Source organism: Dermacentor andersoni, chromosome 6 (genome assembly GCF_023375885.2).
Source record: "Dermacentor andersoni chromosome 6, qqDerAnde1_hic_scaffold, whole genome shotgun sequence".
NCBI lineage: Eukaryota > Metazoa > Arthropoda > Arachnida > Ixodida > Ixodidae > Dermacentor > Dermacentor andersoni.
Genome location: NC_092819.1, coordinates 69,880,084 through 69,893,946, shown reverse-complemented (window position 1 = coordinate 69,893,946; position 13,863 = coordinate 69,880,084). Strand labels below are relative to the sequence as shown.

General features: G+C 45.6%; 1 protein-coding gene across 1 annotated transcript in view; it reads left to right on the top strand.

Annotated features, from left to right (window-relative positions):
- The first annotated feature begins 4,783 nt into the window (after positions 1-4,783).
- The window catches only part of LOC126522948 (derlin-1-like), a 30,074-nt gene continuing 20,994 nt past the window's right edge, over positions 4,784-13,863 (top strand). The window contains exons 1-2 of the mRNA XM_072288937.1: positions 4,784-5,150; positions 8,727-8,826. Of these exons, the coding sequence (XP_072145038.1) occupies positions 4,989-5,150; positions 8,727-8,826 (262 nt within the window). The 5' untranslated portion in view covers positions 4,784-4,988. The remainder of the gene's footprint in view (positions 5,151-8,726; positions 8,827-13,863) is intronic.

The window sequence follows — 13,863 nt, the reverse complement described above, 5'->3', positions numbered from 1 at the left end:
CGACAAAGAAACGTAGGTTATCACTGGGAGCAATGATGGCCAGACTTGCATGTTTTACATTTTCGCATGGAAACTTCGGCGCCGGTGCGTTAAGGTGCCGTCACGAATTTCGAAGTATATTATTTGGGCTGTTGATCCCAGGAAGAATTTCCGAAACTTGAGAGAGTTTTCGGTTGCTTTAAAAAAGCAACGTATAGATCTTTAGCAATAGCAGTTCTGTAGGCCCGACCAGATGCTCTCAGTATGCGCGATGGGAGGACGAGCACCAGTGTGGAGGCATCGTCATTCATTTTAACGCGACAGCGTTAAGGAGCTCGTGTCGCAGAAAAGCCGGTGTCGTCGGCGTCAGCGGCGTTGGCTGGGAGCGATAAATCCCAGAAGGCACTTCATAAATAAAAAAAGCACCTTGCAAGATGGGCTGGTGGGAATCGAACCAGGGTCTCCGGAGTGTGAGACGGAGACGCTACCACTCAGCCACGAGTTTTTTTTTCTTCTTTATTGCCGGCTTTGACATACGCAAACAATACAGAAAAAGGAAAAACATGTCAACAAGGATTTTGCTGGCACGACATATCAAAATTTTTTTCAATGCTGCAAGTTTATCTAGCATGTCAATCCATGTTGGTTGTTCAGGGAGTGCCCGATGGACATCCCTGAACCGTACTACAGATTCAATGAAGTGATCACGTGTAGGTCGCGAATTGACATCAGCATTATTGAACTGCGTTCTAGCTTTCCACAAACTGTGGAGGCCCAGGAGCATTATAGCGTCATACGGAAAAGCCTCCGTTTCTACCGGTAATAATCTTATTCCATGTGGGTCTAGAGGTAACTCTTTCTTTAAAGTCCTTTGTAGCACATCCAAGAAAAATATGGGATCCCAGCAATCTAGAAAAGTATGCTTTATCGTTTCAGGTTTCTTGCATAAGAAGCAGTTAATGGACCACGGGACGAAAATACCCCTGTTATGCATAATGTGTTAGTGTGTAGTTTAAAGAAAAAAGTTTTTACCGAAGGGTGTACTGGCATTCTTTTAACCCTTTTGAGGACATCTCCTGGGCCTCCACGGTTTGATATACGGTAAATCGGTACAGGGAGCATAGTGTCAATTAGGTCCTTATACAGTTTTTTCCTAGTAATATTGGCGAGATACTGCACAGAAAACCGCACATGCAACATTATCTACGCAAGCACGACTTCTCGCAGGTAACCTTTAACGGAACCATGCATTGCTTCACACGAGCATACAACAAATCCTGGAAGGTGACGACATAAAAGCACTTGCATGACTGTGCGAAGGAACACATCATTCTGATCGCGAAGGTACATAAAGCGCGACACAACTTGTCGCACAACTAAATGTGCCAACCCAAGGCCCCCTTTCTTTACTGGCAAGAACAAGTTTGTGCGGCTGGTCCTTTCCCAAGTCGATGCCCATATGAAAACGGCGAAGATACGGTGGATTTTTTGGATGTTGATCCGCGAAGCACACAGCACATTCATGACATACCATATCTTGGACGTAAGAAATAGGTTACAGACCGTGGCGCGCGAGAACATTGACAGCTGTCGCCCCTGCCACGCGTTAGTCTTTTCCTTTGCTCTCGCCACTTGTTCATTCCAGTACGGCTCAGGGTCGCGATAAGAGTCGAGAGGCACGCCTAGGTAGGTTGTTGCAGTGGTTGACCACCGAAGTCGAACGAAGCAGTCTGACGTTTCTTCCCATTCACCCATGCCAAAACCCATAACTCTTCTCCCAGTTTATTTGCGCCCCGGTGCATTTGCAGAAGGATTCAACTACCGCCACGGCCTCACAAATACTATTTCTATTTGAACAGAATATGGCGATGTCATCGGCATACGCCAATATTTTCACTTGTGTGGACTGTAACCTGAAGCCAGTTATCCGTTCATTGTTTTGGATGGCCTTGCACAAAGGCTCAAGGTAAGCCGCGAATAGCAGGGGCGACAGCGGACATCCCTGCCTCACAGAAGACAGCACTTGCACGCTGTCTGTCAGGTCCCCGTTTACAATGACCCGAGTTGAGCAGCCACGAGTTCGTTCCTTCAAAACGGGACAAAATCGCCTCTAGTGAATGCGGTGTTGCCTTAGAAACGTGCCGTAGAAAGTTATACTGAGGTGTATATCGGTAATTATGACCATGTAACTTGCAGAAGTCGCAGTTTCACGAGTAGCGAAGTACGTTTCCACTAAATTTCTTCTGCGCTCTGCGCACACGCAGGGCCATCTTGCGGCAAACACAGAAGACCCCCTCCTCGCAATGTACGTCGCTGCCCCGACACGTGGTGCGCCACTCGCCCCATGACTACGTCCGCCTTCATGGCGCGTCGGGGCCCGGCTATCTCTGCCGATCGCGACGTTTGGCTGGCGTAGCGCGTTTGAGTAGGCGGTGCGAACGGGGTGCGATAACGATATCGCGTTCCACTCTTGAAGGCGAAGCTTAAGCGTCCTCCAATTTTTTCCTGCTTCCTGGTTTAAAAAGTAATGGCAAGGACATTTCTGGGCTGACATCCCTCGCGTTAAATGCAGGTACGATTCCTCTATATTCCTGAAAAAGAAATACTGGCAAGTGGCAGCATGCCTTGAATAACTTTTTGTAATATTTGTTTTTACGAATTAAATTGAACCTTGATATGACGAACACGGATATAACATTATCGCGTATAACGAAGTAAATAAAAAATCCCCGCTACGACAGTGTAACAGATATAACAGAGTATCGGGTGTAACGGAGCTATTTTTGTGTCGGGTGCGACTTGGTTATAACGAGGTTCGACTAATTATTCTATTGATGAACTTCACATGCGGTAGTGTACACGGACGCCTCGTAGAAAGATGAGAGATCGACAATTGTAATTTGCCCTGAATCGCTATCGTGGAGCTGTGCTTTGCGTTTTCCGGATTACAATTTTCGTGGCCAGGTTCTTACCTATTTGCTTGGTCCTATACAACATTTTTAGCAATGTGTCACCTGTAATCGTGCTCACATGCTGTCTCTCAATTTTTATGTCGCTAGAAAGTAAAAATATTTCACTACTGCACCAGTCGATCTACACATTTACTTCTCCTCATGTCGGAGAAAATTTGCTTCTCTGGTTATTTGAACACTGTGGACTTGCACACTATGACATTTAGGCAGTTTGGCAAAGGCAGCGCTTAGTGGGCCCGTCTGTTCTTTTTATGCCGAACTTTACCCTCATGACTATCACAAGATTCCGACAATTTTTGGCCGCAAAAATGAGCTCCCCCTTGCTGCTCCGGAATACAGACGTTTAGCGTTTCCTTGAAATGTGCGTTCGTGTCCCTCGCAGTAACGTGAAGTATATATGGATTACTCTTCTGGGGTATCAAATGCCGCAATTAAACCTTTACATGAGGAGGTGTGGGTTCGTACCATCAAATCTTTGGCGTGATGTGGGGATGTAATATCACTAACATTTAGCCTTCTTCTGCCGTAGGTATAAATTTGAAACTACTTAGAACAACCTTCATTGCCTACTGATCTTCGAGTTTCAGAACTTAGTATTTTATCATTTGGTGCGAGCACCTTTGGTCGTGCCTAAAAGGCACGTCAGAAAGTGCATGAGCACATGATTGCTACAGATAGGCTGACATGCTAAACACCATTTCCCTAATCATTAAAGGGACACTAAAAGCAAATATTTAGTAAGCATGGACTGTTATAATTGCATTCCAGATACCTTGCAGCGCTTATACAATGCAAAGAAAACAGGAGAAAATTGCGTCTGAAGTGAGAGAGAGAGAGAAAACTAGCTAATCTTCTAAGAACTCAGGGCGAACCCTCTAGTCCGGGGCTACCGTTGGCTTTCCCGAAGCTCTGATGGCCCGAAGTGTCCGTATACCTTTAACGCGATTCAAGTATACCGCCTCAGAGCGGGAAGCGGTGACGTTGCATACGCCATCACTGTCTTTTACTGCCGTGGGTGAATAATACAAAAAGCAAAAGCACAGCCATGGATAAACCGAGTCAAGACCCAGCATCAGATTCGCCGCTGCAACTTACCTCGGTCAAGTGGCGTGGACGGTTCGGGAAACCCGCGACGTCACATCGCCGGCGCACTCTCTGCTACTTGTGGTTTGTGTGAGTTTTTTGAGAGTCCCCAAAACCAGCGCAGCGCTGCGTGATAACGAAACTATAGTGAAAGGCGAAAGCGTGGCGCAAAGTTGAGGAGGAACAAAACATATTTGAACCACCCGCTTCTTTGTCGAGGGTAACGTCAATGGGCTTTGTCGTAAAAAAAATTGAATTCGACAAGTAGCATTTTCTTCCGTAATATAATAATGCAATGCAATGATCTTTTTAGTAAAAGTGGCTGAGTACTAGTGACAGAACTATAATGAGCACCTATGCCATCGGGCTAGTACTTGAACGTCCCGGTGGAGACTAATTGAGTCCTGCATTTACCTCAATTCTTCTATCATTAAAACCTTGCTCGCGATATTTATGCCTTAGACGACCTCGAGCGCTACTCTATCACTTTAGCTTGATTTATTATTTGTTTTTGGGGTCCTTCTAACATTTAATTTGCATTTTTGATACTCTTGTAGTTTCATAAAAAAATTGGCATGAATACATTTAAACAATCTTTTAGTACTTATAAATAATATACTATAAATCAATGTAATACAGACCATTAAATAAGCAGGAACGAATTAATATTTTTAATGTTCCCATTGTGAACCTTGACTAATTGCCGCTCGTGGGTATGTGTCTTGTGTAAAAGGCAGCAACAACAACACGGTAGGGTCCTATACAAATGTACCCGCGGTTCTAGCACCGGGTTCTGCAAAATTTGAGATGTGTTGAGGGCGAAGTGCCGTCTCCGACCCCGCCGGATACGACAGCAATCACGGAGATCGCCGACTAGTTCGGCATGTCCGTGCTGTCCCCCACTAAAAATTCGGGTTGCGCTGAGCGTGGAGTCCGGATCCGAACCCACCAGCGATGACTGTATTGACGGATATCACCGACTGGTTACACAGTTTGCCCGTCTTCACACGCTGCTGGTTCGGGTTGTCCGTGCTGTTCCCCATTCTCAGCCGCTTCGGGCTGGTGGACCCTCAGTATTTAGTACTCAGTTACGTCGACTTCCTCAAAGGCCTTCAGGTGAGTAGCCCCCGACACGAAATTAAGCGAGTCGCTGAGCATGCTTCCTTCCCCTTCCAAACAACCTCCATACTACGTCTCGATCGAGTCAGTAATGTTTATGTCATCGCGCGATCGTACGTTATCGTGACGCACGAATACGTCGCATCAGGGCCCGGGCTGGTGTGTCAGAGGGTCAAAAACCAGAGGTTGCAAATGGCAACACACAAATGCTGCGTGGAGTTTCGTGGGCTGACGTGTGCGGAACGTCGTAAGTACCGGAGGCATCAGCGAAAGGATGGATGTAAAAGGAGTAACGGGTGCGGTGTCCGTGTAACCGAAATCTTGGTGTGCGAGATAGTACGAAAGAGGCTTTACGAGGACGTTGTTGTTTCCGCCAACATTGGCGCTGAAGATACCGTTCTTCATGAATGAGCCCACTTTTCTGCCACAATACCGGCTGGCTCTTCGTTGGTCGTGCATTGCCCTGCGATCTAGGCTAATGAACTATATCTTAATTAACTGTGCCTTAATTAACTTCGTCTCAATTAGCACCGGATGACGTGGGTTCGACTCCCACCGAAGGTCGAGAGCTCGCAGCATTTTCGTATCATCGTGAGGTCACGCCGCCAACGCCGGATTTTCCGCCTCATGAGCCGTTTAATGCTTTTGCGTTTAATGTTGCTCCGACGGTTGGTTTCGAACCCGGTTTCCTCAGCACAGCAACCAGGCACTCTATCCTTTAGACCGTGTACTACCCAGTGCTCAAAGTTAGTGTGAAATGAAAATGGTTCGATTCAAATATAGATAAGTCGATAGATACTGGAAAGTGCGTGAAGTATCCTACGAATGCTGCCAGCCTTATAAGCTGACTTAATTTATTAGGATTTGTGTTAGTAGATGTTGCCATGTCTTGGCGATCGCTGTTGTATGAATAATAGCCTTGGATAGCGGAATGAAATATAGGTAGATGAACAACAAATACCTCATTGATACTTGGTGTGCAGCTGAATAATGACAAATCGTAAATACAAGAACAACCTCATGTTTCACTTTGGCGTTTGAACGCTTTCAAGAGGAGGAGGAGTAGATTTTAATGAAGAGAAAGGAGGAGAGGTCGGCCTGGAGAGCGTGTCTCTAGCCTGCTACTCCTCACTGGGGAAAGGGGAAGGGGGACATACAGGGAAAGGTAGGTGGCGGGTGATTATGTTATGGTACAATGACATACTATATACACGTTGTCCAATATGCGGATGCGCACTGAAGACGCAATACACGTAAGAGTAATCTTGTCCATACAAAAAGTAATCTTGTCACAAAAAGTTATTGCGCAAACACATTTCGCACTGACTGCATGTTTCACAGCTTCTAGAGGCGATTGTATAAACCAGTCTCACTTAAAAAGTTCGAAAGTGATCTTATGGCACGTTGGGCACAGTCAACACTCCTCCACGCGCCCACAAGCTTTTCTTCTGAAAAGGGGCGGGAGTCCAAGCAGTCAACAGTAGATTTGAGTGTTCTTCGTTCGGCCGCATATTGAGGGCACACGCAAAGTACGTGAGCTATTGTCTCGAGAGTGTGACAGACGCTACATTCAGGGTCCCGTGCTTGTCCAATCTTGTGAAGGTATCGGTGAGTGTATGCCACACCCAGCCGTAATCGATGAATGAGTGTTTCCTGGCTTCTCCGCAACCGAAGTGGAAGCCGCAATTGTAATCCAGCGTCAAGTCTATGAAGGCGCTCTTGTCGATGTTCGGGGTTGTCCCAATGTCGCGCCGTAGAAGTTTTAATAGAGGTATGGAGCAAGGCGTTAATGTCATACCGGGAGAAATGAATTTTTATGATGGTTCCGTCAGTGTGCGCCTTTTTTGCTTCCGCGTCAGCCTGTTCGTTTCCAGCTATTCCGCAATGGCCAGGAATCCACTGCAGCACGATGGTATGCCCGGAATGAGACGCCTCAGCAAGCAGAGACATGATGTCATAAACCAGAGGCCTATATGCGGTTCTATCATTCATATAATTGCTAATGAGTTGCAGTGCTGGTTTTGAGTCACAGAACACTGTCCACTTCTCGAGACTCTGTTCAGAGTCAAGTTCAGAGAGTTGCGCGTCAAGAAATTGCAACATGTATATACAAGGTGACTTAGTTTACCAGGAAAATAGCTTGGCCCGTTGATCTTTATATGTAAACTGTTAGAAATCTCTGCTAGATGCGCAAATAGCGCATTACCAGAATTGAGTATGTTAATGCTAACGTGTTTGATGCCTCTTTTTTTAATTGTAGCTTTTAATGGCGCTATAGAAACAGTGGTCATAGAGCGCCAAACCTACGGAATTTGTATAATTCCCCCGTTGCTCATACAGTATCAGTACCCATTGAAATAATTGAAAACTCAAGGCTTTATGCCACGTCCCACTGCCTTACGGCGCACTTCACTGACCACTGAGAAATATGCCAGTATTTTGGAGGATGCTTATGCACGGGGGATACGGAAAACTGCAAAAAATATTAAACTGAGAAGAAAATGATTGGTATTTGTTGCGATCATAATAAATAGAATTAAGCTGTTGTTACCGCTATTTACGGGTTTTCATTTCTCTGTATTTACTAGGCACCGCGAAGTTAAGGCGGCATCAAACAACGCACCTTATGCTCTTGGACTTTCTGGGTCTAGTCCACCACCGTTATCGTGTTAAGGGCTGATAACCTTCGCAGTGACCAGGCGAATCAAGGTGCTGTGTTTGCACTTTTTAGCTGCAGATTTATTGCAACAGATGAGCAAAATTAGTTGTCGGTGCAAAAGCTGCACCACCATGATGTGCATAAAATGTGCCAACACACGCACGCCAACGGCGAAACGAAAGGAAGCCTAAAGCAGACTCGTTCACATCTGGCAACGCGCACAGCTGCTACTTCTTACAGGAAGGAAAATGCTATCTTTGAACAGTCTACTACAAAACATCTTTTACAATATAAGAGAGACCATTATTTTATAATTTAGAAATTGGAACTGTATTTGTTGCAGTTATGATTGTGACAGTACTTTGAACCACTTTTTTCAATCCAGCGGGCCCGGGCAGCGGTGTAAAGGCTATGTCTCACGGCACATAATGCCCTGGTGGCCTGAGCCCGGGCTGGCAACCTCGCAGGTGCTTCTCTCAATAAAGTTTTTTTCCGTCCATCCGCTCTTGATAGTCTCGCAAACTGGCACAACCGGTTGGTAACAGAAAATGAACATGTGGCACTGTTCGAACCCTGCTGAGTTCAAAGACCATCGGTTCAAGGACCATTGAAACAGCAAAGCAATTCACAAACGTTTACGGGCACAGGCGCCATGAGAAAGGTAGATTTAGGATTCCTTAAGACATGACACTTCTAATTTAATCAATCACTGAGTAGATCGCAAGAACTACTACATACTGATACTTTGAATCTGTGTTCATCTGGCCACTTCGCAAAAATTACATTTTTTTCACAAATCCCATGTTTTGTAAACTTTATAGGCTTAGTGCGTATGGGTTATCAAACACGGCTGTTGCTTATAACTGAGACTATCGAGAACAATGGGTAACTATGGGCTTGATTTGTCCCTGTAGATATGGCGGCCAGTCACAGCCATGTTCGTCTACCCAATGAATTTCCACTACCTGGAGAATCTTTACATCCTGTGCACATACTCCACACGCCTGGAAACAGGTGAGTGGTCCCAATTTTATTATGTGAATTACACGAACACTGCAGGCGTATTTTCGCCGTATTTGTCGGCCTCACCGTGAGGTTAAGCATAAAGTCCAAGTTCGATAAGGTCCTATCGCGGCTCGCCCACCGCATCCTGTGGATGTGGGGGGAAGCGTGCAATACAAAGATGAGCCGAGAAGGATGATGGCTTTGTGTGTCCAATGCTGGGGGTCACGTGATATAATGCTCGATGAGAGAAGGGGGGGGGGGCAGATGAGCGTGCGTATTCTACTATAGCACCTCTGTGGGCTGCCCGTACCGTACCTTGAAGTTAATCTCCGGTGGGAGCAGAGGCTGGGGAGGCAGAGATGGCTGGTGACGGCATGTGCGCTGCCGTCGCACATGCCTATTCCTGGAGGTCGCGTTGTCAAGTTGTGGAGACACGTTGACAGGAAAGGCAACATAAGCGTTCGCCCCTCTTTGTTTGCACTCTTCATCACGCCAGCGTTGACTGCGAGTGTTCCCTGTCATAGAGTCGGATCTGTTCATGTTTGCCTGTGCGGCGCGGGACATAATGCTTGCCAATTTAATTAGTAAGCGAATGTTTACTGCAGTTTATACGGCCGATAGAACTACAAACCTTACTTCGTGTAGTTGTGTAACGCTTTGCTATCGCTATAAATGGTTCGCCTTTCGGTGATACTGCGCAATTTTGAAGTTCTCTCTGTTACATATCGAACTATTTCTGCAAACAGGTTCGTTATGAAAGCCTATTCCCACAGAATATACTTTCACTGCACACTTGTTGTCAAACCATTTATTTTATTACTGCTGCCTTTAGAATTTCAGACCGCGACTGTCTGAGATTGTCTACTGGCACGTGCTACTTCATGAAAAAAAAAATGAATGCAGCAAAGAAGTAGATAGGACTGAGCATTTAAAACTTGAATTTGTGTTTTTTTGAAATGAATGCGTTTAGGCCAACGCTTTGATTACTCAAACACCCGTTTGAAGTTTAGTGCTCAATCCTGTTCAGTTCTCCTTTACATTGGTGCGGTTGCCATGCCGGCCATACCACATGCACTTTCCACCTCGCAATATTCATGCATGTCATTCAGTTGTTTTATTAAAGAAAAGTTAAAAGCACTTACAGAGTGCAGGAATTGCACATTATAAAGCAAAGTAACGTCCTCATTTCAGTATTCTAGACCACGATCTATTTCTAAGAGGAACACGGAAAAGAGATGCACGATACTTACCTGCGTTGACAGCTCACTCTGCCGTTGGGCTGCTGAGCACGAAATCACTGGTTGTATCCCGGCCACAGCGGCCGCATTTTGATGGGAGGGAAATGCAAGATCACTCGTGTACTTAGATCTAAGTGCACGTTAAAGAATCTCAGGTAGTCAAAGCTAACCTGGAGTCACGCATTGTGGCTTGCCGTAGAATTAGGTGGTTGTCTTGGCCCATAATATCCCAGAATTAAATTTTAACACATGATCGGAGAAAGCGGAACATCCGCTAACTATTGTGGCAGCACTACAGATGACGCCGAAAATACCGGCAGAGACAATGTTACGATGACTGTTGACGCTATGGCGGTTAGCATTCAAGCAATGTAGTGACACACCGCATTGCTCGACATCCTCATTTAGAATCTGTAGTGAGTACTCCGAGATTTCCTTTGCTTGAGCTAAATGCGAAATCAACTGTATCGGGCGATCTGTCCACTTTGCTGTGAAACTCGCTTGCCAGGGTCTACATGACTGTGACGGCATGACGACAACACAGTAGGACGATGTAATGACGCAGAAGTGACGTTGATGGAACGGCGAAGCGGGCGTGATGACGACGGTATGACGGCAACGGGATGATTATGAAATGGTGACAATGGCATAAAGTCGACAGCGCGATGACGATTGAATGACGACGCCACGACAGCAGTTTGACGATAAAGGGATGACGAAGTTGGAAGGACTATGACGGCATCACGACCACGGCATGACAGGAAATGCGTGAGGATGACTGTATGACCACGACGCCATAACAAAGGCGCCATAATCATGAATGAAAGACGGCTACATGATTACGATGGAATGAAGCAGAAGGAATGACGTCGATTGAACGGCGAAGGCTGAATGCCGATGACGGCATGACGACAACGGGAATGCATGGTGTTTTTTAAATGGAGACGAGGGCATGGTGATAGCTTGATGAGGACGGCATGAAGACAATGGCGTGACAATGATAGTATGACGAACGAAAGTTGGATGGCGAAGATGCAATGACGAGGACGGAAGGACAACGGTGGCATCGCGACCAGAAGCACATACCTGGTGGCCTAAGCCACCAGACAGCTCAGATAACTGGGTCCGCCTAAGAAGCAGATATGCGATACACACACACACACACACACATATATATATATATATATATATATATATATATATATATATATATTATATATATATATATATATATATATATATATATATATATATATAGAGAGAGAGAGAGAGAGACACCCGAGTGACGAAATTTTACATGCAGATCAAGAAAATGCATACATTAGACCACTGAGGCTATCTTATCACGATAAAAAAGTTTTATTGATGTACGATTTTTGGTTCGCTTACCAAAGCATGTGCAATATATTGCGCATTGAGATTCAGTGGAGGAAAAAAACAATATGGCGAGAGAAAATGGGTAATGAGCTTAGAAGGCTTTTCTTGTGCCCTGCAGTGTTATTTCTAGGTATGAAACTGTTTAAAACAGTTTCTTGAAGAAGTTATACAAAGAAAAATGTCACAGCGAGTGCAACGAAACTTCATGCGTTCACTACAGAAGGGGTTACGGCATCTCGATGCGGACTTTTGTAATGAAAGTTCAGGCATGTGTGTTGCTCCGGCTGTCCGGAAAGAGACGGGAGGCAATGGTGTTGTCTTACTGGCAGGGCGCTTCGGTGGCGGCTCATCATCGTCGTCGCCCACATCTAATTCTGCTCTCAGCAAATGATGAGCAATTAGCAGTTTGAAGTCGAGTAGACTAAGAGTGTTCTTGCTTGCAACTCGCAGGAGTTGACAGTCTTCTTTATACTGCAACCATGCATTAACTACGGCCACGTCCGCAAGAAAAGAAAGAGCACGATCAGCCCAGCGCGTTGTCCTTGCCTTGCTTGGGTAGGGACTCCGCATTCTATCGCAGAGGTCAACGCCTTATAGACTCTGTCCTTCTTGCACCATCTTTTGCATTCTCCTACTGGCTGCTCACCAATGTGTGAAGAAGCGAATGTAATGGTCTTGTTGTCAACCCACTTAACGAGGCAAATGCCATCAGCCACATTTACGGTTTGGCATAAAGATCCTCGGCCTTTCTTCACCAAAGCTTTGTCATCAAGGAGCTTGGAATCCTTTGGTATGCGATTCTTCATTATTGTGCCAGTTCCACGCAGGCCTTGGCTCGAGAGTTGCCGAAGCAGCGGTGCAGTAGTGAAGTAGCGGTCAAAAAATAAAGAACTGCCTGTTGGCATGGACTTTGACAATCGAAGCACAGCACAAGCACCTACACCCGGCTCAGATGTGTTGGCTGCGAGCGCAGACTTTCCCTGATATATTTCGAAGTTCAGAACCATTCCGCTTGGGCTGGAGAGCACAAATTTCTTCAGTCCTGTTGGATGAGGCTTACCAGGGACGTATTGCTTCAGTGTCGTTCTGCCTGTAAATGATATTATTTGTTCGTCTATGCTTGCTGACGGGCTTCTTGGCAGCTTGAGGCAAGTCGTCCTCATCATTTCAATGAACGGTCTCAATCTCCACAGCCGGTCGGCTTTCTTTTTCTCGTCACTGATTTCCAAGTCATTGCAGCAACTCGTGTTTGCCTAGCCCAATAAAGACGGATCTGTGGATATTCCAAGCAACTTATCATAAACGTTGCCCCTATGAAATTTTTCATCTCGGCAGAGTCCCTTTGCTTTGATGATAGCCCACCTCAGCCATTTCATGCATGTTTCTGTAAAACTCTGCTGAAAAATACTGCTTGAAATAGTCCAGAGCATTCCAATTGGTTCTAGAATCGGACTCAGTATCCGGCGTATCCAGAATATCAGGCAGTGACGACACAAACGGAGCATGCCTCCAAGGAGGGAATTTCCCCATACTTGTTGATGGCTTGCTGTCGGAATCTTGCTCGTCCGAGTCGTCTTAAAAAAAGAAAAGAAAATCGGCCTTAGGTCCCGAATCTTGTAATAATATTGTAAAGGCTTGTATTATGAAACTCACCTGAAGAGGAAACATCTGGTTGCGGTGCTTGTATAGATGTTTCGTTCAACTCATCATCAGACAAGTCGAGATCCGAGCTGTCCTGGGAGGCAATGGCCTCCAAAATCACTTCTGCCTTGCTCAGACTCAACCCTGGCACGGGCCAAGGAAAGCCGAAATTACAAACATTGCTTACATATCAACTGGAAATAACTTTTTGAGCAAAATTGAACATCAACATAACATCCTCCCGCGCAGAAAAGCACCTACGGTGAACAGAATGAAAACAGCCCCACGTGTTGTAGGTCAGTCCCAATGTGCAATACAATGCACACAAACAAATTCAGCGTGGCCACGGACAAAATGCGCGCTTGCCTCAAGAGAAACCATGCTCAAAATGATCCCTGCACATTCCTGAACTTCTTCATCGCAAATTTCAGAACATTTAGCAACGTGGTAAGTAAATATGGGCAGCTTACTTGGGCGCGTCGAATAAAACGTCTTCGTTGGGTTGGACGCCATTTTCAAACGCGCCCAGCGAGTGCTCCGCGCAATTGACTTCTCTCATTCTTGGCCAGATGGCCGCACATGTCTGTGCAATACATTGCACAGGAGGATTTTGCGTTTACCGCAGTTGCAGCAGGGCCCTGCCGCTGAGACCGAGTGTGCAATAAATTGTGTGTGTTTGCGTGTATATATATATATATATATATATATATATATATATATATATATATATATCTCGAATATAACGTCACGCACTTTTTTGAAATGGTCATGACCACGAGTCTCGCGAAAT